At 37.7% G+C, this 26,656-nt stretch overlaps 1 protein-coding gene across 1 annotated transcript in view; it reads left to right on the forward strand.

Moving 5' to 3' along the window:
* LOC150077181 (U5 small nuclear ribonucleoprotein 40 kDa protein-like) overlaps nt 1–18,177 on the forward strand; it is a 105,632-nt gene extending 87,455 nt beyond the window's left edge. Inside the window, exons 8-9 of the mRNA XM_090386722.1 lie at nt 7,568–7,733; nt 17,445–18,177. Of these exons, the coding sequence (XP_090242848.1) occupies nt 7,568–7,733; nt 17,445–17,494 (216 nt within the window). The 3' untranslated portion in view covers nt 17,495–18,177. The remainder of the gene's footprint in view (nt 1–7,567; nt 7,734–17,444) is intronic.
* The last annotated feature ends 8,479 nt before the right edge of the window (nt 18,178–26,656 follow it).

The raw sequence follows: 26,656 nt of genomic DNA on the forward strand, positions 1-26,656 counted from the left end.
CCACAAGTTGCGGTCAATATCTGGGAAGTTAAAATCCCCCATTATAAGACATTCAGTTACTAGCTCACTCTATTTCTCTGTACAATTGTTCATTGTACTCATTCGAGTCATTAGGCCTATAGCATACTCCTACTCTTATTTTTGCTTTCGCAGTGCTTATGTCACACCAAACTGACTCTGCAGTGCACTGTTCATCTATATCAACTGGATGCACTTCTTTTGATTTTATGTTTTTCTTAATTAACAGCATGACACCTCCTCCCTTCCTATCCTGTCTATCCTTTCTGTACACATTGTACTCCTCAAATTCCAATTCTGCCTTCCTAATATCAGTGTGACACCACGTCTCTGATATCCCAACAATATCCGCCTTTGATGTCTTGACCAACACTTCAAATTCATCAAATTTATTTACTATACTTCTAGCATTGGTATACATGCACCTATTCCTATTCACCCTGATACATTCCATATATCCACCTGTTTCACGACGACTGCCATCAGTCTCTGAAACCCCCAGCATCTCTCGCTCCAGGTCGCTACTTATTCTAATAGAAGTTGTGCAAGAATCACCACCTCTGCCTGCGGCTACTTTTAACCTTTTGTCTGTGAATACCCCCAAGCTAGCAGTTTTAAGCAAATTCAAGTAAAGTGTCCTTTACTTGAATTTGCTGCCTAATCCACCTGTTTCTCTTCTTATCTAAACGTCTGATCCCTAATATAATTCATTCCAGTCTTTGCTGTGTAGTTTTCAGCTTCTCTTCCATAAGTAATGGTGGGTAGTGTACATTGGTTCATTATTTTACGTTTCAGACAATTTGGGATATTACTCCTCAGTATGTAGGGTGCCTCCGTAGCCAGGTGGGAAGGAGCAACAGTGTGTAGCACACGCTTCTTGATTAGACCGGGGTTCGAGCCCATCACCACCAAATACGGAGCATGCGGAAAGGTCAGGGGAATGACCACCGCATATTCCTGGAGCAATATGGCCTTAGTTGCTAATGCTCCTAAAAACCAAATAACAAACAAACAAACCTCAGTATGTGACTATACTTCCTGAATGCTATCCATCCAAAATTTATTCTTCTCTTGACGTCAAGCCATTTATCATTATTACAACCAATGATGTGTCCAAGATACATATACAATAATACCCCGACTTACGCGAACTCGGAGTTACGCGGTTCTTGATTTTTTCGTTTGGCAACACTGCCGTCCACTATCTTCAAGGTTGTTTTTCATATGTTATCGATATACGGTGCGACGGCGGAGAGTGAGAGCGAAAGATGAACAAAATTCAACTTTACTGCGCATTAGCTGCACACATATACAAGAATTTGTATTCCAACTATCATATTTATATGTGTGCATTCGAATTCGTGCTCAACGTTTGTCGGAAATTACATCGTTTTCACGAGAGAAATGGATAGCGTCGGTCGAGCCGTATACAGTCAGTCCTCGTATAACACGTGTTTACACTACACGAATTCGATCATACACTATTTATAAATACGGTAACGATATCTTATAATATAACACGAACCGAATTGGCTTATGCACGATTCGCCTTTGTGTTTACAAGAAATGGCAGTCGAATGCAGAATCACCCCAACCGAACGCAATACGATAGGAATGGAGGAGATTCTGAAAATTTATTTGTTTTAAGGGAAACACATTTCACCATAATAACGTAAAAACCAACACAATTCCAGCTATCGATATGCAATTAGATCGAGTTTACTACCAGTTTATAACAGATTCCACTAGCAGAAACGCAACTGGATTTTTATTGTTTTATGGTAGTAATCCCTAGAAATGTGAGGTGTTAATAGTGTATCTCTGCCTTTATGGTGTTGTTTATTCAGTTGCTACATGCGCACAACTTTGTTTATGCGTATCAGGCGTGCCTCCTTGTTTTGTAATTGTGCTTTATTCCCTAAAAATGAGTAAAATACTTAAAAGGTGTGAAAAGGAAGCGTCCTGGTGAAGTGCAGATTCAGAGAAAAAGAAAAGCAATTATCGATAAACAGAGGTGGACTGGGTCAAAAATTCTTACCCAGGAAAATTTATAGTGGCCTCATACTATGGTTTATGGCCAAAATCACACAGGCCCACCAGGGTTTCCCCGGTAAGGCTTATGGCCAGTCCGCCTCTGTTGATAGAGAAAAAATATGAAATTGTGAAACGCTTTGAGCGAAATGAAAGACCACGTGATATTGCACGTGCTACAGGCCTAAATGAGGCAACGGCGAAAAGCACATGACAATTGCAAACTTGACTGAAGGTCTCAGCTCAATTGAAAAGGGCTTAAAATTTTTAGAAAACTAGACTACAATGAAGAACGCATTATAGCTACAAATCAAGGAATAAAAAAAATTATTAGCTTGCTACGAAGAAATTCTGCGTGAAAAAAAGAATTTTCTGTGTCATCAGACGAATTTGTTAGATTTTATGAAGCCATCGACATCGAAATAACTTTTTTAAGTCATTTATTTTTTTAATACATATTTTGTATTAATATGTATAAAGAACTGCAATTTTATTAATATTTTTCTTCTAAACTAGTGTTTTTTTAGTCCTTGGTCCCAATTAAACAAAATTTATATGCAAAGTTGTACCCCGACTTACGCGAATTCAACTTAAGCGATTTTTGTCGGACCCACCTGTTGCGTAACTTCTGGGTATTACTGTACAAATCCACCTTTTCAATTACAACTCCTTCAATGATTATATCCCTTTCTGTGTCTTACTTGTTCATCATTATTTTTGTTTTAACTATATTCATCTTTAGTCCGAAATCCTTACTAACTCAGTGTATCTGATTAAGATTTTCCTCTAATTCTTCGGGATCATGGCTTATAATCAGAATGTCATCAACAAATCTTAAATGGTTTAGGTACTCTCCATTCACATTGACTCCTTTCTGCGACCAGTCCAATCTTCTGAAAGCTTCTTCAAGGGCAGCAGTAAACAACTACAGAGATATTGTGCCTCCTTGTTGAACTCCTTTCTCAATTTTAAATTTGATACTGTCTTTGTCTAGTCTAATAAAGGAGGTAGCGTTCTCATATTTTCTTAAAAATCCTAATGTATCGGATGTCTATGCCTTGTCTTTTCAGTACCTGAAACACTGCCTTATGCTGTATTAAGTCAAATGCCTTTTTCATAATCCACAAATGCCAGGCATAATAGTGTTTTATATTCATTTGCTTTCTCCATTAGCTGTGATATTACGTGAAGGTGATCCATAGTTGAGAATTCTGTCCTAAAGCCAGCTTGCTCTTTCAGTTGATTCTCATTAAGTATTCTTTGTAATATGTTAGTAATAATGCTTGTGAATAACTTGTAGATATGGAACAACAAGCTAATTGGCCTATAATTTACAATTTCTGATTTATCTCCTTTCTTGTGCAGCAAAATTATTATTGCATTATTCCACTCCTTAAGTGTCACGCTGTTCCTAATGTATTTTGTGAAGAGTATTGCCAGTTTCTGTGTTGTCTCTTCCTCCTAATTTTAACAACTCTACAGTAACTTCATCTTCACCTGGGGCTTTTTGATTCTTCATTTTCTTCAATGCATGTTCTATCTCATCAGGAAGGATATTGGGTATGTCGTATGTGTTGCTAATTTGTGATCCACCTTTCCCACTGCTGGCATCAATCCCTTGCACCTTATATAATTCTTTATAGTAGTCTTCTGCTATTTGAATGATGTTTTCTCTGCTATTTATAAGTACACCACTATTCTTCAGATTTAATATCATTTGTCTTTCTGTACTGCTCATGACTGCTTATTTATATCCTTTTTTTCCATTAATGCTTGTTCTACATTTCTTGTGTTAAATCTTATTTCCTCTCTGAGTCTCTTTCTAATGGCTTTGCATAACTCAGTATACTCAATTTTGTTCTTGTCAGTGTATATCTTGCTCTTCATTTGTTGTCTTCGATTCATCATGACAAGTGTTTCTTGGCTAATTTTTCTTCTTTAGATTTCTTTTTACCTACAGGTTTCTTGGTCTTTATTACTTTCAGAAAGTTTTGTATTCCTCATTGGTATCTCGGGCCTCAAAGTCTGCAGAAGCTCAAACTTGTTCCTAAGTTCCAGTACACACTGCCTTTTCTCCCCTTCTGTTATTTCAAAGACCTTCGTATTATTTACTCGAGTCAGTGTTTTCCTTTTTTTTCTTACATCTATATCATGTGTTCATCTTACCATTCTGTGATCACTTCCAACATTTACACTGTTCAGGATGGTAACAAAACTTTAACAATATATCTTCTGTTAATGAGGATGAAGTCAATTTCATTGAACTTTATACTCACCAGAATTTCAAATTCATCAAATTTATTTACTAAGCTCGTAGCATTGGTGTACATGCAAGTATACATGCACCTGTTTTTACTCTTAGGTACCCTAATACAGCCCACATATTTACTTGTTTTATGATGACTCCCTTGAAATCTCCAGCATCTTGCTTTCAAGTCTGCTACTCATTCCAGTAGGAGCAGGGTCAAAAATCACTTTCACCTCTGCCTGTGACTATTGTTAATCTGTGAATCCTCCCAAGCTACTAGTTTTCAAACCCACATAACACTGCCTCGATAGCATCAGCAAATATTCTTGCAGTCTCTCCTGTTAACAAGCACAGACCATGGTGAGAAAAATTCTACCCGATGAGCCTTGCACAGTCTCTCTAGGGCTGAACTGATTGACAACATTCTCATCATATACTCCCTCCTATCGTGTCTGGGCAGAATTGCAGACACTTTCAAATTTAACCCTAATTTGCAACTTTTTTTGAATGTTGACCTGTACTTGTTAAGTCTGCAATTCTCCTACTCTCAATGTCATTAGTGCCAGCTTGTACAACAATATCGCTCTTTGTGCCCTGAAAAGATGATATCTGCTCTATAATGTCATCAACTTTTTCCCCCTGGCAGCAGTGTGCCATTAAAAACCAAATCAATCAATCAATCCCCCTGGCAGACATACCCTGGTCCTATTCCACCTATCTTTTTTTGCACAATATATTTCCTGTCTCTCTCTGACAATAGAGTCACTGCTAATAACTAACTCCTTTGGGACCAGCGCATTCTGCCTTGAAGATTTCCACTGTGTTGCCTAATGCACAAGAGTGAGCTCTGGTGTTGAGTTGGGCAGCTGAGAGCTTGTTGGGCACCATTTTAATTCCTTTGAAGGCATATACTTTGCTCTTCAAACTCTCATAGATGCCCATCAGAATGCTGAGTTGGCACCTACTTTCTTGACACTCTCTGCACCTAGCACAGAGAGTGTCAAGAAAGTAGGTGCCAACTCAGCATTCACTAGTCTTGTACACCACCAGTAGATGTGGTGGGGACCCCACCACATCTACTGGTGGTGTACAAGACTAGTGAATGCTACGATCCTGTACCTAGGAAGCCAAAATCCAGGCACCAACAAAATTCCGCCTCAAGTGAAGGGAAGGAAGCCAGCAAAAAAAAAAACACAACAACCAGAGAAAGATAGAATAAATAAAAATAAAATAAACGAATAGATAGAAATAAAAATAAGATGTGAAATGTAAAAAAAAAGGTGGGGAGATTAAAAGGTGGGAAAAAGGGCGTAATCCAGTGGAGATGTTGATATGCAGCTAATTGAGTTCGGAGCAGTTAAAGAAGTGGCAAATCTCACACTGCCTGCAGTGTCAGCAATGATGTCATTGTTAGGAAAGCAAGGTAGCAGTCATTGGAGAAGCCAGAAGACATCATCAGCAAGTGAAAACGTGGCAGAAGTAATCCTGGAGGAGTTGAAAGTTCATGGTGGGAAGGGATTTTTCATCTTTTACCGCCATGAAACTTGATAAGAGAATAATAAAAGTAGATAATTCGGATATCTTGGCATTCTGCTAACAAATATTGGAAGAAGGAGCCAGTAAATTAAAACTGGAATTTTAATAAGTAAGATAATATTTTAAAAGAGGCAAGTAGACATTTACAGGTAGAATGGATATTGAGTTAAGGAAGAGGTTAGTTAAATGTTTTGTATAGGGCTTTAAGTCACTGAAATGGGTATTAAGGAAGCAGGATGTTAGGAGAATTTGATGCTTTTGAAAAGAAAATAGAAGTATAATAAAAGCTATAAGATTCTTTCAAAAATTAGATTGGACTTGTACTTCCTTTCAGTTACATTCCGTGTAATTGAAAGGAAGTGATGATCAGCAAGTGACAGTCAGGAAGAAGGAGAATTGGATCATTAGATGATTTGATAGATCCCTCCCTATCCCCAGAGAGAGGGATAGGGAGAGATGAAGAAGCAAGTTCTGCTAGAAATATCATGAACCTGTAGAACATGTATGATGATGAATTAAGCTGCTACCTACTGTAAAAAAAATTCTAGACATTCTAGATAAAATAAAATCAGTTTTTTCTTATTCAATGTTAGATGTTTTCAACATTTTCATTCTGGGAACTTTCTTGAGTCTACCTTTTATTTATTTATTTAAAAATATAATTGGTTTTTCTTTCATACACTGTCTATTATCACTTATTGTCAATATTTCCAATTTCAGTGTGCAGTATATCATAGTTATGTAGGAGCCGACTGGGGTAGCCAGGTGGGCAACCCAAAGGTTGCAGGTTCCAGTCCCGCCTTGGGCTTGGATCAGAGTAAAATGCAAAAACTTTGGGAGGTGCATTATGGCCACAGAAGCCGATGCACTAACAAAAAAAAAAAAGAAAATAAGTTATGTAGGATGTACTTGAATAAGAGCATTAAATTGGAGGAGGGTGTTATATGGACCAAAACAACAAATAAATGTTATATAAACAACATGGGTCCAAAAATACTTTCTTAACAAACTAGTCCTTCACAAATTTTCTCAGCAATAGAAGTGTAGAATTTCATAAAGTACCTCATGCTAGGTACACATTTTAAGGAAATTGGGGCGAAGAGTAAAGATGTGAATTACCTTCTATTGCTACCAAGTGATTCCAACCATTGTAAGCAGGCATTTGTTTCCAGTGAACTGTGTGAAGTCAAGTGCTGTTGTTTCAGTGTCATGGTGATTTGTAAGTCTGCTTAAAATGGACTACTATACATTCCAAGAATATGTAGATATTCATTTAATTATTGGTGAAGCCCATGGCAATGGTGCAGCAGCAGCTGTAAAGTTGTATGTGAAGAGTTATCTTCAAAGTAGTTTTCTATGTCCTCACACATTTGATGCTCTTGATTACTGCATCAGAAAGATTCATACTGTTGCCTGTCTACTGCAGATGAAGGAGAAGTGTATGGATAGTTGATGTGGAAGAGCACATATTGAAATTTTTGAATAGCTCTAGTTTGTTAACAAAGTATTTCTGGATCCATGTTTATGTAATATATTTTTATTGATTTAGTCGTAGAATATGCACCCTCCAATTTACTGTACTTAATTTCTAGCATACCCCTTGAATATTATAAACTTTCCTAAAAATCACTAACACTTGTTTTTGCATAAGTTTGTGCTTTGTTATGATGAACATGAATGTAGTAAAAATGTTTGCTAAGTTTGCATGTATTAAGCTGATTAATTCTTTTCTAGAATTTACTTCGATGTTCCTGGTCACCGGATGGCGGTAAAGTATCGGCAGGTTCAGCAGATCGATTTGTTTATATTTGGGATACAACTACTCGAAGAATACTTTATAAATTACCAGGCCATAATGGTTCAGTTAATGAAGTGGAATTTCATCCCCGAGAACCTATAAGTAATTCTTTATTCTTTCTACTTTATGTTTATGCTGTGATAAATGGGTAGACACAAACTTCTGTATGGCTTATAAATGAGGTGTGCTCAAAACATTCTCATATCGTATTAAAATTAAAAGAATTTTATTACTGATATTCTTTGAATGGCATAATATATACAACATATTCTTAAATTTAAGAGAAAATATGAAAAAAATTAGATAAAATTAAATGGATTATGAGAATGTGCATTTATTATAACTTTTTTTTTTTCTATTGTCAGTTAGTAACGGTTAGCAATCTACATTGTTCACTATTTAGATTACTAACCATTACTAATTGACAATCAAGGGTTGTTCATTACTTTACAAACACTGAAGTGGTGTATGACCATACCACAAAATTTGTACAGATTTGTCTTAATGTGGGAATGGATTTTTTCTCTTAACTTTAAAAATGTTATTACATATTCTGTGCTGTTAACCTGATCCCTTGAAATTTATACAGAAAGTCCAAAAATTCTGCCACTGTTCGAACATTTCTAGACCCTCCTGTTTTTTTTTTTAATCTTCTTTGGCATGTCCTCTGATTCCTCCCAGCCAGATCTGTGAAACATCATAATCTCCAGTAATCCTTTTAGTACAGATTTCAGTTTCAAGAACAAGAAATTGCAGCTCAAACTGAAAAATATGAACTGAGAGTTCACAACTGTATTGCTCTTGGACAGAAAGTTTTGCACATTTAGCTGTGAGCAGGTTGTTCTTCTTGAATATTAAATGCAAGGTGGTAGTGATTGGATTGTATATCAAGAATTTGTTCCGCTGAATCAAATTTAATCAGCGTTTTACAATGAAGTTCTGGAGTGAGTAATAGAAGGTATGCTACAATGTCTGAAAAAAATGGCATCCTGCTAGATTGGTTACTGTCCTCACCAATCTGAGTGCTGACGATTTCTGTCCTAGAATAATATGGCTCTGGTCCCCTCATTCTAGCCAGATAGTGTTGAGTATTTAGGTATTTCCCTTAGTAGTAAAGCTGTACTTTGCAGTTCTGAAGTGTTCATTTTGGTTTTTAATTTTTTTATTTTGTTATAGTAGTTTCTAGCACATGTTCTTTTACAAACAACAAAAAAAAAAATGCCCCCATTTTTCCTTAAAATTGTTTATTTTCATAAAATAAACTACAAAAATTTAAAAAATAAAATTTATTTACATTTTTAATAAAGTACAGAAGTTAGACCATTTGCTTCTCTTTTCCACTGCATGTGTGCACACACACATACCTGATAAAATAGACCTCTCTTATCAAAATGTAGGTTTTCAGTATGATAATCAAGGCTTTATTTTGTGAATTATTATTTTAATTATTTCTGCAAGATACAAAGTTAGTAGTATAGTAATTATACCAATGCTAGGAGTATAGTAAATAAATTTGATGAATCTGAAGTGCTGGTCAAGACATCGAAGGTGGGTGTTGTTAGGATATCACAGATGTGGTGTCGTGCAGATATAAGCAAGCAGTGCAGAATTGGAATTTGGGAAGTATAATGAGTATAGGAAGGGAGGAGGGGTTATGCTGTTAGTTAAGAAACACATAAAATCTAAGGAAGTGCCCAGTTGACATTGATGGACAGCAAGGTTGAGTCAGTTTGGTGTGACATAAGCACTGGGAAAGCAAAAATGAGAGTAGGAGTGTGTTATAGGCCTAATGACTCTGATGAGTACAACTAACAATTGTACAGAGAAATAGTGGGCCAGTAAATCAGAATGTCTTATATTGGGAGAATTTAACTTCCCAGATATTGACTGGAACTTGTGGGATGGTCACTCGCACACCAGCAAGACTTTTGTGGATTTATCGGATGATTGTTTTCTACAGCAGCATGTTCAAGAGGCAACTAGAGGGATTAATACCCTTGATCTGATTATCAACAATGATTATTCATGCATTAAGAATTTGCAGATAAAGGAACCACTAGGTGTCAGTGATAAGTGTACTGATGTGGGATTTACTTAAAGATATAACTACCATCAGGAGTAAAGAGAAGGGTTTTGCTTTTGTAAAGATTGCTACAGTGGGACCAGCGTATAATGTTACCAACAGCAAATTCTAAATGGTAATCATTGAAAGAATCAATCTTGGTAACTACTAGGCTTTTCATACCAACTAAGAAATATTGTTCAGAGTTTAGGCCTAAATGGATGTCAGATGAACTAATGAGACTCCGTGGCAGGGAAGAAAAATGCATATAAATTATCAGGCAACACAGAAGCCTATGGTAGATATAAGCTAGACTGTAATCAAGTCACAAAGGAGGTTAGGGAAGCAAAGGCAGATTATGAGAAATCTTTGGCAAAGGATGTAAAGAAAAACAGCAAACACTTCTTTACAAGGAAGGGGATGAATCAGGTTGGCCCACTTGATGTCGATGGTCCTGCTTTGATAGCTGAAAAAACTGAATGAGTATTTTGTATCTACATTGACACATGAGGAATTCTGTAGGGAAGTGGAGGACAGAAGCTTAATAAATTCTAACAGGTAGCTTAATGATTTTGTAATAACTGAGAGCAAAGTGGAGGAGAAATTGTTGAAGTTAAGCATAAGAAAGGCACCTGGAGTGGATGGGATCTATCCAGTTATATTAAAGATGGTGACAAAGGAAGTAAGCAAACCCTTAGCTATAAATATGAGAGCATTGTTGGACTCAGTGGAGGTTGCCATGGACTGGGGATGTGCAAATGTATCCTCAATTCACAAAGGAGGATCAAATGGTGACATGAGTTTACATGAAATTACAGACCTGTTAGTTTAACTTCTGTTCTGGGGAAAATAATGGAATCACTCATTAAAGAAGCATTGCAGGATCATCAAGATAAGACTTCATAAATAATTCAGACATTGCATGGGTTTGTTAAAGGGAAGTCTTGTCTGACCAATTTGATTGGATACTATGATGTGGTTACAAAGGAACTGGATGCAAAAAATAATTTTGATATCATATACTTTGATTTTGGTAAAGCTTTTGATACTGTTGCACATGGAAGACTACTGGACAAATTGGAGCAGTATGGTATTAAGGGCAAGTTGCTACGATGGGTAAAAGGGTGGTTGAGTGGGAGAAGAAATAGTGGTAATCAATGACACCGTTTTTAGTTTGTTATTGTTATTTGGTTTTTAGAAGCATTAGCAACTAAGGCCATATTGCTCCGGGAAATGCGGTGGTCATTCCCTGACCTTTCCGCATCCTCCGTATTTGGTGTTGACAGGCTCGAACCCCGGTCTAATCAAGAAGCGTGTGCTATGCACTGCTGCTCCTTCCCACCTGGCTACAGAGGCGCCACCGTTTTTAGTGCAGTACCCTAGAGTTCGGTGTTGGGCCCATTGTTGTTTTGTATATTTATCAATGATATTGATGAAGGTATATCAAGCTTAATGTCCAAGTTTGCAGATGATTCAAAGGTACAATTGACAAATGCAAAGTACTGCATGTGGGTAGAAGTAACCCCAGAGAAGCATACCAACTGTGTTGTGTGGTACTATACTCAGGTTGGTAGAGAATGAAGAAGACTTAGAGGTAATTGTGCAGTCAGATATAGTTTTCTGAGTATTATCCAATTAAAAAATTTGAAATAAAAACAGAATAAGGAGATAAAATAAATGTTCACATAAATGAGTTTAGTCTTTTTACAAGATAGTTTCAACTGCAAAATAACACACAAAAATATTGAAGATTACAATAAAATAAAAATGAAACTAATTTATAAAGGTATGAAAAAGTGGGGGGAAAAATGCTCATATAATTGGTTTCGAAGAAAAAAAATATGAAAAAGGAAATAAATTTATTAAAAAGGGAGACTTTTTAGTCATTTTTTGCTTAAATCTACATTATTTTTTAAAAAATGTAAATGTTAATTTTTAGATTTTTGTAGTTTATTTTAGGAAAATGAACGATTTTAAGGAAAATAGGGATGTTATTAGAGCATTTGTTTTATGTGTTTATAAAAGTGTGCCAGAATCCCCATTTTCTATCCCACTTGTCAGTCCTAATAATAGTCCTCTGTGATGATGAAATCTGTTGCCTGCTGAAAGTGTCCTTTTCAGGTGACAGTGGTGATAAAAGATTATTGACCATTAATCTTTTTCCGAGGCAGATGCTAATAGCAGAGGTGATTCTTCCATTTTAGCCACCCAGTCCAACTACAAAAAAAAAAAAATAAATAAATCTTGAAAGTGATGTGGAAGATGCATGGAAATTGTATTTCACTTAAGACAATTTGTAGTGTATTGTTGTGTCAGGAATTGATATTATTGGACTGGAATCAGCTATGATTTTCTTTCTTTCTTTTTTTTTTTTTGTATTTCTCAGGAATCATAGAATCTTATAAGGAAGATGTCACTTGTCTTTAACATGTCCACTTCCACTTGTATTTGAGAGAGAGTATTACAATGAAGAGAGTCATATATAATAGTTTTTGTAATGTTGAGGAGAACCTTTATTAGTATCTGCCTAAAAATAAATAATGGTTGAAAAGTAGAAGTCTGGAATTCATAGATAAAAGTGAATACAGTGGATTCCAGTTATTTGGGCCACCGGTTAATCGGGGCAAATCTTAAAAAACAGAACCCAATCGAGAAAATAGACAGGGTTTACTTCGCTTAATTGGGACAAAATGCCGTTTAATCGGGGCAGGAGACCACAGCACTGGAGATCATCCTACGATTGTCTGGAGGTCACAATCATAAAAACAATTAGCGGTCACCTGTTATTGGGCTTTTCTGTTAGTGCAATCTATCATAAACAGATAGTAAACTCAATCTTACTGAATTTGCGATAATACCGACAGCTGGAATTCTGTGGGTCATTATGGTAAAATGTGTTTGCACTTCCATGTAATCGTCAATCATATAAAAAAATTAATTTTCAGATCTTCTCTTCATTCCTTTTTAAAGCTTTGTAACTCGTTACTCCATTCTGACTTGCGCGTATCGTGTTACTTGCAATTTATGTGTGCAGTGTCCCTTGTTATTGATTGCTTATCTTGTTACTGTTTTAAATTTTAACCCCCACACACAAATGTCAGTGAACAGAAATGTCAACTAGTTAGTTAGGTATGTACATATTACAGTACATATTAATTATTCCGATTATCATGTATATTCTTCAGATTTTACAGTATCATTTAATTTTTTAATTGGTAAGGTAATAAAGGGTAAATTTGTGCTTAATATATCTTTGCTTTTATAGCCTGTGGATAATATTCTTCCTATTTTCGCTAATTAGAATCACTGTTTAATAGAATTAAAATTCAATTCACAAACATGATCACAATGACCGCCGCTTACTACACATCGTATAGTGAATGGTACTTTACTATGGTGACTCCATCGTAACGTGATTTGATTGTACACTGAACCAATTGTAAAAGGGGGGGGGGGTACATTGTATTTTTAACTATTTATGTAAAACTTCGGATAATTGGGGCAGCTGCTTAATCAGGCCAAAATGCACTAGTCCTGATGTGTCCCAATTAACCGGAATCGACTGTATTTTTGAACTGAGCTGTAAATTATAATAAACTTAAAAGTTTTATCTAAAGTTAATTTCATGTATATAAACTAAAACAAAAGCAAAGAACAAATAAAACTGTGCACCAGGTCTTTACAGCCATAGCTGATGATAAACAAAAACCAAACATTTCTGCGTGAGGGTTCGGTGTACAAATATCGAGCAGTTGTAATTTTCTGTGCCTTTAATTTTACATTACTCATTTATTTACCCATAAGAATGACCACATATATGAATCACAAATGCTGTTTGATGTGTACATGCATTACTAATGGTGAATGTGTTAAATGGCACTGGATGAGTTTTTTTTTTTTTTTTTATCATACAACAGCCAACAACCAGACTATTCCAAATCTTACTGCAGCATGCACTTGATTATTGCCAAGTGTTTCATTTCCTGCTCAGTAGTAATTACTGGTAATAGTCCTTCCTTCTGAAACAAATTCCATGTAGATTATCCCTTTGTGATCGAAGAATGCAATCATCATGGTTTTGATACACAATTTCTGGAAATGTTTTTTTTTTTTTTTGTCTTGGTAAGCTTTGTGATTGCCATTCTGTACTTTGTCTTTTGGTCTCAGGATCATACTTGAAGCATCAACTGTTGTCCCTGTTAATGCTGGTTAGGAAACCAGGTCCACTATCAGCCAGAAATAAAATGTCTGCTTGTAAAGCTTTAAACAAACAGCTTTTTTTGTGCACTGTATATTCCTGTATGAATTCAATAAAACACAATAGTTTCATTTGCTATGCAATGTATAAAATAATTGCAACACAAAAGAGCAGCAAGCTCGGGGAAACAGGTTTAGAGAACAAGTGGAGAAATGTCATCAGGACCAAGAGCTTTCTTGGTCCTAATGACATTTCTTGGCATTAAAGTTGCTTAGAATTTCAACAAGATTCATTAGTTCCAGACAGATTGTTCAGGTGTGAACAATCTTATTGAAATTCTAACAATCTTGATGCCAAGAAAGCTCTTGGATCTGGTGACATATTTTCATTTGTTTTCAAAACCTGTTTTCTTGAGCTTGCTCTTGTTTGTTTTGCCTCTTTACACTTTCTTACTCCACTAGTATTTTTCTTCTGCATGGAAAATTTTCTCACATCCAGCCAGTTTCTAGAAAGGATATGCTCATATAATGTGGGAAATTAACACATTACCCCCCAATTAAATAACAAGAACCCTTTATGAATGTGGAACTGACAAATTTCCCACAAGCTTGTTTTAGAATATTCTCTAGAACTAGGCTGTAAATAACAGAAGAGCAGATAAATTTTTTTTTCTTCTGAATTTGTTTATTTTGAAAATGCTTGTGCAACCTCATTTTTCCATAGACTGCAGTTCATCTCTGAGGTATTTTTAAGTGTGTTTCATTAATTTAATTTATGCCCAGTTTGTACATGATCCCTGACTTCCTTGTATGACTAATCCTATTTTCCAAACCCTGTGATTAGAAAACCTTTTATTTTACTATTAACTGAGTAGTCTTTTAGGTAAAAAATACTTTAAAAATCTGACATTAACTTGCATATTATATATATATATATATATATACACACACATTGGCGTTCAAAGAAAGTACATCACCCATTAAAATTGTAATTGTCGTCCGAATAGGATAAGTATGTGGCAATATTTCTTACAGATTGCATCAGATAAGATTGACACGCATAGGTGATGACATAATATTGCATCAACTGTTACTTTCAGCTATATAAGCACACTGCAAGAGTTGCAGTCATTCCTTGCTTGTGTTAGGATAGGGAGTTACATGCAGTTGATGCCACGAAGAAAGAGTGCTATTGTTGCTTTACATGAGGAAGGATGTTCTTCCCGTCATGTTGCTTATAGAGTGTCTTGTAATCAGTCGACAGTGAGTAGATTTCTTTCCAAACTCAAGAATACTGGTTCTGCTGATAGGAAAAAAGGAACCGGACACAAACGAGTCTCTAAGCCAAAACAGGACTGCGTTTTGAAGCGCTTATGCCTTAAAAACAGTAAAGCTTCTTTCTCTGAGCTGAAAGAGAATGGGAAGAACACAGGAGTGGTAGCAAATGCAGGAACAGTCAGAAGATGCCTCTTCAAAAATGGACTTGTAGCCCATCATCCTAAGAAGAAGCCCCTCCTCACACAAAAAATGAAAAAGGCCCAATTAATTTGGTGTAAGGAGCATGTCAAATGGACCCCCTGAGCAGTGGAAGTCAGTTATTTTCTTAGATGAAAAAAAATTCAACCTGATAGGAGACATGATTCACTGTAGATGTGGTGAAGAACACCATCCTGTATGGTGTCTAAAGTGAAATTCCCTACCACCAAAATGATATGGGGGTGCATTTCGTTTTGCGGTGTAGGTCACTTGCAGTTTATAAAAGGTTCTGTAAATTACAATGGATACCTGGCTGTATTGGAAGGTAAATTGCTACCAACCATTAGAGACCATTTCAACCTGCCAAGTAACTGCATCTTTCAGGACGACTCTGCTCCTTGTCATCGGGCAAAAAGTATATCAAAACTGTTGTATAAAGGTTGCAAATGCTCATTTTGGAATATTTTGAGAGCACCTGTCAAATATTACTTAGCTTTGCCTTAACTATTAATAAATATCTTTTGTTTATATTTCTGTTTGTGATGCTAGTCATTAATGTAACATATCATCGAAAAAAAGGGTTAGAAATGTGAAATTCTTAGGTGACGCACTTTCTTTAAACACCAGTGTATATACACAGTGAAAGGACAGAATTCATGGGATACCTGGCTAATGCAACGTTGTCACCCCTCTCACTAGGTGGACGAATCTACCACTTGGCAAGTATATAGGTACACTGCATTCACGTAGATGGTAATTCGATGCCAGTATGGATAAATGTGAGTTAACTGACTTTGAAAGAGGGATGGAAGTCGGTGCCCGACGCATGGGTCACTCTGTCACAGAAATTGCACTATTCCTGTTCAGCAGTATATCGGGAGTACGCCATTTCTGGAATAACATCTCATCATGGACAGCGCTGTGTGTGTGTGTAAAAAGGTGGTGGATGAATGTGGCCGTTGACATCTGTCTCACATTATTTCAGCCAACCGGAGTGTGACAGTGGCCCAAATCACTGCTGACTTTAGCGAGGAAGGTGTCAGAAACATGTCTCCACCAAGACCATCAGGCAATCATTAGCCATAATAGGTTATGGAAGCTGCCAACCCACCAGAGTCCCATTGCTAAAACCATGACTCAGGACTCTACGCCTCAACTGGGCTAAAGAACATTGGCACTGGACCTTGGATGATTGGAGACAGGTCTCCTGGTCCGCCGAGTCCCGTTTCCAGTTATTTTGAGCAGACAGGAGGGTGTGTACCTAGTAGAAACCGCACAAAGCTATGCATCTGTCATGTCAACAAGGAACTGTTCAGGCAGATGGACGGTCGGTATTGGTCTGCAGTGCGTTCAACTGACACACATTGGAACCTCTGATACATCTCTGAATGGTCCAGGTTACATATCCATCCTTGCAGACCATCTGCATCCTTTCATGGTCATCATACACCCACAGGGCAATGAACTATTTATTTGGTTTTTAGGAGCAGTAGCAGCTAAGGCCATATTGCTCCAGGGGGGATATGCGGTGGTCATTCCCTGACCTTTCCGCATCCTCCGTATTTGGTGGGCACAGGCTCGAACCCCAGTCTAGTCAAGAAGCGTGTGCTACGCACTGCTGCTCCTTCCCACCTGGCTATGGAGGCACCAGGGCAATGAACTCTTCCAGCAGAACAATGCAACTCCCCACAGAACAGTGGTGACTAGAACATGGGTTGAAGAGCATTCTGCAGATGTTACCACCATGGAATAGCCTCCCTGTTCACCGGGATGAACAGGGAGGCTATTTTGGGATGCTGTGGAAGGGTCCATTTGAGCTTTGGATCCTCTACCCAGGAATGCAATGGAATTATGGACAGCCATGCAGCAAGCATGGATGGAAATACTTGTGAACTAGTGGACGAATGCCTCGCCATGTGACTGCCCTTATCTGGGTGAAAGTTGGGCCTACCCATTATAGGTAGGTATCCAATGATTTCTGTCCACTCAGTATATATATCTAATGTAAAAAAAAAAAAAAAAATCATATGAGTGGAAAGTATATTTTTATTAAATTCATTTTATACTTGTCTTTGCAGTTTTATCATGTTCAAGTGATAAGCAAATCTATTTAGGCGAAATAGAGTAGACATGTTGAAAGAAGAGTGGATATTTTCATCTCTGCCTCCCAGTTGTACATTTTTGATGTATATATATTGTTTTGAATTTATCAGTATAGGAAGGAACCATATTCATAAAGATATCATAGTTAAGGTGATTATATAAGCTCAGTGTAATTTCAGTAATTCATCACAGGTGGACCCTCATTCTAATTAAAATAGAAAGTTATACTGTATAAAAACATTATACTATATAAAGAAGGAACGCACTCAGGACTTAAAATGTTGAATTATGCTATAATTAAAATGTGATTATGCTATAATTAAAATGTGAATACAGCTCAATCCCCAAATGTAGCAATTCATTATCTGACATCATCCACGTTTAAAAAAAAAAAATGTACAAACCAGCAAGCTACTCAAGAATTGGCAAATAGTCTCAGGTCAACTATTTCTTGTAAATTTTTGTGTATATGCATTTTGAAACCCAACAAATCCTTTCTGTTAAATCTACCTTTTACTGTTTAATGTATATGTTTTTAGAACTTTTAAACTTCTCTTTGTGAACAATGCTGCCTTAAAAAAATAAAGCAGAGAGGATTGTACCATTTCAAAATACATGTCCAGTGGCATATTATCATGAGTATGGACTCTGGAGCAATGTAATATTTATTTCTTCATGTCAGTTTCGCATTTATCCTTTTGATCCTACATCCCCCTTTTTTTTTTTTATATTGTTGTGGAAAAGGTTTTATTATCAAAGGTATATGATATGTGGATTTCGATGAACTGTTTTTGTGAAACTTATTTTCCATCCAAAATATCTATATATTGGAAGGGAAAATAATTTTTTTTTTTTACAATAAAGATCACTATAATAATATGAAGCCATTACAACAACCTGGAATTTGGAAGATTTTTTTGGTCCTTAGGTTACCAGATTGGGAGGTTTGACTTTACTATTAATTAAAATATGTGAATTGTTATTATACAAATTTTATCATGTACATTAAGTAAGCTAAACACCCATACAATAGAACTACTAGATAATCAGCCATGACATTTCTAGATCCAGGTTGAATCATGTTCTCAGGCAATTGCTAAATATTTTCTACTCTGGACAGTAACATCAGATCTTCCCTGTTATGGCCTGATGCCAGGATTCAACACAGAATCCAGAAATGTTGCTGATTACTAAGTAGTGCAACTTACTTAATATAATACTTTGTATAGATAAAATTCACATTATGATTAGTGTTATTCACATTTCAAATGAATTCATTGTGAACATGTAATGTCCTGTTCTCAACGCAGTTGTATTAGTTTTGATATTGACAAATTAATTATCCCCATGGTCATTGGTTGATAGAGAAAAGCACAATTTGGGAAATTTCATTGTTGTAGAACCTGTGTTGAACAATAATATCAATCACTGTCAGTTCAGTATTTCGCTAATATTATGATATAATTTAATAATATATCATAATTCGAGGGTTTAGTGTCAAAACAGTGTTAACTACAAATGTGCATTTTCTTTTTGCAATAACTTTAGTTTTACTTTATACAAATAACAATGCATATCATGTCATAGAACTGTATCTCTCTAGTACTTTACAAGTTAGCTTAGGCTGTAAGTACATTTCTCGTAAACCAAGAAAATGTCAAATGACTTTTTTTTAGTTAATTACAAAAACTTTAACTACAAAATGATTTTGTAGTTAAAGTTGCTTGACACTAAACCCTTGAATTTTGATTAATGTTAAAATATTTGTATTTTATTTCAAAATATCCTGATTTGATTCTTATCCTCATTATGTTATGGAAAATACCATTAAGTATATTTCTGACAGCCTTCCTCCTGTAAATATAATAAATTTGCTTTCTTGTATTTATATTGCATTACATAGTGACAGGTTGTTTTTGTAAACTAAAAATAAAATTTGCATTAATGGAAGAACTGAGTACTATGATTTTTACAGGTTGCAGCACACATAAACATCACATCCCTTTCAAGAAGTATAATGACTGCTTATCTGTGATGTAGTGCCGCTATTCTAACTGCATTAGTGCTAGCAACAAACTTGTCAGCCAGGGGGATTTGGTTTGGTTTGGTTTTTTTTTTTTTTTTTTTTTAGGAGCATTAGCAACTAAGGCCATATTGCTCCGGGATATGCGGTGGTCATTCCCTGAATGACCTTTCCGCATCCTCCGTATTTGGTGGTGACGGGCTCGAACCCCGGTCTAATCAAGAAGCGTGTGCTACGCACTGCTGCTCCTTCCCACCTGGCTACGGAGGCGCCATCAGCCAGGGGGAAAAATTATAAAAAAAATCTTTATTTGCACCCAGAGGCAGGAGATTTCACAAGGATGAAATACAGTAATCACTGAGTTGTGACTACATTCACTCTCGGCATTTGGTCTTGAGGTCATCTCAGATATCCCAGACAAGCTGTACTTGCTACCTGGGAGTCTAAAACGCTGATGGAACTGATATTCGGGTGACACTCAAGTCAAGTGGACCCAATTTCGGCGAAGTCCGGACGGTCTGTGACAGCCAAATCCTCTGCTTGCACCTTCACAATGGTAGGACTGTTAGCAATCGTGGGTATAACCTCCATGCACAAGTACATGGTGGGTGACCACCCAGATGTGAACCAACGTAAGCAGGGGTCAAGGTGTGGCACGCACACCACATGGAGGAACGCCGCACCTCTATGTTACCAGGCAGTACTAGGTGGTAGATGACTCTCATCAACCGGTGAAATACCACCACTTTGCTTATTGGAGGCTTGAAGTGGTGGAACCCATGTTTAGTCTCTAGAGCTAAGTTCCGGTCAACCCTTCCCTATCTCTTCCATCACGCAGTATGATTGATGACTTTTGAGGTTATGATGAACGTCGTGGCAAGATCCAATATTCCTTACATTTCGAGGGTACAGCTCTAAAATGGTGTTCGCAGGGAGGCCGCTAGTTAGTACACCGGACCGAACCTATTGGTAACTCTCTAGGAGGCTTCTGGATCAGCTAGTGTATAATCTTGCTACCACTACTCTGCCAGATAGTGACTGGAGGGAGTCCGAGTAGTGTGTATGCGGGGAGCATAGTCGAGGCCATGTTATGTCAAGGATCTGGGTATATTCTTACCACATACGTATACACCATATCCAAAAATTTCATTACTTCATACAGCATGTCCCACCCACTTTTTTTTACTATTGAATACACCATGAATTGTCAAACTAATAGAGCAAGCTTATCTGCGAAAAGATCTAAACCTCCCAAGCACTTCCTAATTCATTTCACAAATATACGTGGTCTCAATTCTAACCTCAACGATGTCCATTTCCACTTGCAGTCTGCCAAACCGCATGTACAGGGTGGATGCCCTCGAAATATAAAAATTCAGGGACCCATCAAGCTCTCAGCTGCCCACATCAATGCCAGAGCTTGCACGGTCATCACACAACACAGTGGCAACCCCCAAGGTAGAATGCACTGGTCCCACAGGAACTAGTAGTTGTTGGTGACTCTATTGTCAGGGAAATGGGTAACATGCTTTGTAAAAAGGATAGGCGGAACAGGACATGTCTGCCAGGGGCAAAGGTTGATGACGTAGAGCGGATATCATCTTTTAAGGGCACAAAAGGTGATATAGTTGTACACGTTGGCACTAATGATATTAAGAATAGGAGACCGGCAGAATTACTTAACAAGTACAGGTCACTGTTGAACAAAAGCCGAGAATTAGGATTGAATTTGAAAGTGTCTGCAATTCTGCCCAGACACGATAGGAGGGAGTATATGATGAGAGCCTTGTCGATCAATTCGACCCTGGAAAGATTGTGCAAGGCTCAAGGGATAGAATTTTTTTCAGCTTGGTCTGTACTTGTTAACAGGAGAGACTGCTTCTACAGGGATGGGATACACTTAAATAGAAAGGGTGCAAGAATATTTGCTGATGCTATCGAGGTGTTAGGTGGGTTGGAAAACTGATAGCTTGGGGGGATAAAAGGACTAATAGTTTAACAGTAGCCGTAGGCAGAGGTGAAGGTGATTCTTGAACAACTTCTATTAGAATAAGTAGCGACCTGGAGCGAGGGGTGTTGGGAGTTTCAGGGACGGATGGCAGTCATCCTGAAATAGGTGGGTATGTGGGATGTGTTAGGGTAACTAGGAATAGGAGCATGTATGCTTGCATGTATACCAATGCTAGAAGTATAGTAAATAAATTTGATGAATTTGAAGTGTTGGTCAAGACATTAAAGGCGGATATTGTTGGGATAGAGACGTGGTCTCTCACAGATAAGGAATGCTGAACTGGAATTTGGGGAGTACAATGTGTACAGAAAGGATAGACAGGATAGAAAGGGAGGAGGTGTTATGCTGTTAATTAAGAAAAACATAAAATCAAAAGAAGTGCATCCAGTTGATATAGATGAACAGTGCACTGTTGAGTCAGTTTGATGTGACATAAGCACTGCGAAAGCAAAAATAAGAGTAGGAGTGTGTTATAGGCCTAATGACTCAAATGAGTACAATGAACAATTGTATAGAGAAATAGAGTGGGCCAGTAAATCAGAATGTCTTATAACGGGGGTTTTTAACTTCCCAGATATTGACTGGAACTTGTGGGTGGTCACTCACACAGTAGTCAGACTTTTGTGGATTTATTGGATGATTGTTTTCTGCAGCAGCATGTTCAAGAGGCAACCAGAAAGAGTAATACTCTTGATCTGGTTATCAACAGTGATCACTCGTGTATTAAGAATTTGCAGATAAAGGAACCACTAGGTGGCAGTGATAACAGTGTACAGATGTAGGATTTACTTAAAGATATAATTACCATGAGGGGTAAAGGAAAGGGTTTTTGCTTCCGTAAATGTGAGTACAGTGGTCTCAGAAAGTTTTTAAATTCTGTACAGTGGGATCAACTGACGATGTTACAAACAGCAAATTCTAAGTGGGAAGCATTCAAAGAATTAATCGTGGAAGCTACTAAAAGTTTCATAGCTATTAAGAAATATTGTTCAAGGTTTAGGCCTAAATGGTTATCAAAAGAAGTAATGAGACTCGTAAAAGAAGAAAAATGCATGGGATGCATATAAATTATCAACGACTCAGAAGCCTATGGCAGATATAGCTAGTCTGTAATCAGGTCACAAAGGAGGTTAGGCAGGCGAAGGCAGATTACGAGAAATCCTTGGCAAAAGATGCTAAGAAAAACAGCAAGGATTTCTTTACTTATATAAACTAAACGGAAGGGGATGAATCTGATTGGTCTACTTGATATCGATGGATCGACTGTTGATGATCCTGCCCAGATAGCAAACAAACTGAATGAGTATTTTGCATCTACATTCACACACGAGGAGTTATTAAGGTTTGGAAATGGCAGAAGGTTATCAAATTGTAGCACGATACTTAATGATTTTATAATAACTGAGAGCAAAGTGGAGGAAAAATTGTTGAAGTTAAACATAAGAAAAGCACCTGGGGTGGATGGGATCTATCCAGTTATATTAAAGGAGGTGGCAAAGCAACTAAGAAAACCCTTGGCCATAATTATGAGAGCATCCTTGGACTCAGGGAAGGCTCCACGGACTGGAGATGTGCAAATTGTATCCCCAATTCACAAAGGGGAAATCAAAGGGTGACACGAGTAATTACAGACCAGTTAGTTTAACTTCTGTTCCGGGTAAAATAATGGAGTCACTGGTTAAAGATACATTGCAGGATCATCTAGACAAGACTGCAGCAATAATTCTGACACAGCATGGGTTTGTTAAGGGAAAGTCTTGTCTGACAAATTTGATAGGATATTATGATGTGGTTACAAAGGAACTGGATGCAAAAAATAATTTTCATATCATATATTTGGATTTCAGGAAAACTTTTGACACTGTTGCGCATGGAAGACTATTGTACAAATTGGAGCAGAATGGTATTAAGGGTAAGTTGCTACAATGGATAAAAGGATGGTTAAGTGGGAGAAGACAGAGGGTGGTAATCAATGGGTGCTGCTCTTCGTGGACTAATGTTATTAGTGGTGTCCCACAGGGTTCGGTGTTGGGTCCACTGTTGTTTTGTATATTTATCAATGATATTGATGAAGGTATATCAGGCTTAATGTCAAAGTTTGCAGATGATACAAAGGTTGGCAGGGTTGTTAATGACAGTAATGGCAGTGTGCTACTGCAACAGGATCAAGATAATTTGGGCAGATGGGCTAAGAAGTGGCAACTGAAGTTTAACCTTGACAACTGCAAAGTACTGCATATGGGTAGAAGTAACCCCAGAGAAACGTACCAACTGTGTGGTACTACACTTAAGGTGGTAGAAAATGAAAAAGATCTGGGAGTAATTGTGCAGGCAGATATGAAGTTTTCTGAGCAATGCAGACAGGCTGCCAGGGCAGGTCATGGGGTTTTGTCAATGATATATAGGAATTTTGCTGGCAGGGAAAAGGAGGTGATTATCCCTCTGTATAAGGCAATGGTCAGGCCACGCCTTGAGTACTGCGTACAGGTCTGGAGGCCTCATTTTAGGAAGGACGTAGATTTACTTGAGCGTGTTCAGAGAAGGGCAACAAGATTGGTGAGGGGAATGAAGGGATTCTCTTACCAAGAGTGGCTTAAGTTCTGCAAATTGCAGTGGCTGGAGACTAGGCACCTGCACGGTGATCTGATTGAGGTATATAAGGCCTTGAATGGGTTGAGCACGTTGAATTCTGATGGATCCTTCCACTTGTTCAGATTATGGACCTAAGGGGGCATAAATTCAAATTAAGAAAAGACAGATGTAGAATAGATGTGCGGAAATTTGCCTTTAGCCAGCAGGTGGTTAATTGCTGGAACAAACTTCCATCTGTCGTGGAAGTTGATAGATTGAATAAATTTAAGGAGGAACTGGACAGGCATTTGGAGGGAATGGTGCGTTGTGTGTTTTTTTTTTGGCTGATGCTGCATAAGCTCATACACATGCGTTCTTCCATCACATGCCGCTACTACTACTACAACGTTTTCTGCCAGAATCTCAGTTATCGGTTGATTCAACTACTGCTCATCTCAGATGCCCAAATTATTTGCTGTTTGATTCCTTTTGCCTCAAAGGTGGTATTTGTGCATATGTCCATTCTGATATTCCCTGTCAGAGACTTGGCAATTTGGAATCTCCTCTCTTTGATCTTCTCTGGCTTAAAATCTCTACCTCATTGTGTCAAATTAATCTGTTGTGTCTACCGTTCTCCCAACTCTACTAATCACTTGGAGCTCTTTGACTTTCTCCAGTCCAACTTTCCTAACAGTGAGGTAATTTTCCTTGGTGATTTTAATCTTCACAACTCCAGCTGGCTTCCGTTTTCTAGTCGTACTGACTCAGCAGGTCGAGATCATACAGCAATCCTAATAATACAGCATTAGTAGAGGCATATGATGCAAGAAAGCAAGCTTATTCAGCATCAGCCAAAAAAAAAAAAAAAAAAAAAAAAAAGCACAACCACTACTCCCATTTCACCCCTCCGTTCATTCGAAATACCTGTCCAGCTGAGCCTTAAATTTGTTTAGGCTATCAACTTCAACAACAAGTGATGGAAGTCTATTCCACAAACCAACTGCCCGCTGGCTAAAGGCAAATTTCCGCACATCTATCCGACATCCGTCCTTCCTCAATTTGAATTTATGCCCTCTCAGGTGATTATTCTGAGCAAGAGGAAGAATCCCATCGGCATTCAGCATGCTCAAGCCATTCAAAGCCTTATACACCTCTATCAGATCACCTCGCTGATGCCTAGTCTCCAGACTCTGTAATTTGCAAAACTTAAGCCTTTCTTCGTAAGAGCAACCCTTTGTTCCATTCACTAATCTTGTTGCCCTTCTCTGTACTCGTTCCAGCAGCTCTACATCCTTCTTGAAATGAGGCCTCCAGACCTGTATACAGTACTCTAGGTGTGGCCTGACCAATGCCTTATACAAGGGAATAATCACATCCCTATCCCTGCATATCATTGACAAGACACCATGAGCTACTCTTGCAGCTCGTCTGCACTGCTCAGAGTACTTCATATCTGAAGTTCTCTGAGTATTACCCCCAGGTCCTTTTCATTCTCTACCACTGTCAGCGTAGTACCACAGAGTTGATACGTTGATCTGGGGTTACTGTTTCCCATATGTAGTACTTTACATTTGTCAGTGTTAAACTTCATTTGCCACCTCTCAGCCCATCTGCTCAACCTTTCCAGATCCTGTTGCAGCAGCATAGCATCAGTAGTGTCCTTAACAACCCTGCCAACCTTTGTATCGTCTGCAAACTTGGACATTAACTTGATATACCATCATCTATATCATTTATAAATACAGAAAACAACAATGGACCCAACACTGAACCCTGAGGAACTCCACTAATAACATTAGTCCACGTTGAGCAGTGTCCATTGATTACCACTCTCTGTCTTCTGCCACTCAACCACCCCTTTATCCATAGCAGCAATTTCGCTCCAATGCCACACTGCTCCAATTTGTGCAGCAGTCTTCCATGCGCAACAGTATCAAAAGCCTTTCTAAGATCCAAATATATAATATCAAAGTTATTCCCTGCATCCAGTTCTTTTGTGACTACATCATAGTATCCAATCAAATTGGTCAGACAAGACCTGCCCTTAACAAAACCATGCTGTGTCTGAGCTATAACTGAATTCTTGTCCAGATGATCCTGCAGTGCTTCTTTAACCAGTGCCTCCATTAATTTTCCTGGAACCGAAGTTAAACTAACATCTCTATAATTACTTGTGTCGGCCTTTGATCCTCCTTTGTGAATTGGGGTTACATTTGCACATCTCCAGTCTATGGGTACCTCCCCTGAGTCCAAAGAAGCTCTCATAATTATGGCCAGGGGTTTGCTTACTTCCTTTGCTGCCTCCTTTAATATAACTGAATAGATCCCATCCAACCCGGGTGCCTTTTTTATGTTTATCCTCAACAATTTCTCCTCCACTTTCCTCTCAGTTATTAGAAAATCATCTAGCTCACTGCCAATATTTAATATTTACTTCACCTGTGACATTCCCCTTCCTGAATAACTCCTCATGTGTGAATGTAGATGCAAAATACTCGTTTAGATTGTTAGCCACCTGAGCAGGATCCTCAACTGTTGAACCATCAACATCCAGTGGACCAATCTGATTCATCCCTTTCCTT

This window comes from Mastigoproctus giganteus, chromosome 12 (genome assembly GCF_048544385.1).
Source record: "Mastigoproctus giganteus isolate SK-2022 chromosome 12, ASM4854438v1, whole genome shotgun sequence".
NCBI lineage: Eukaryota > Metazoa > Arthropoda > Arachnida > Uropygi > Thelyphonidae > Mastigoproctus > Mastigoproctus giganteus.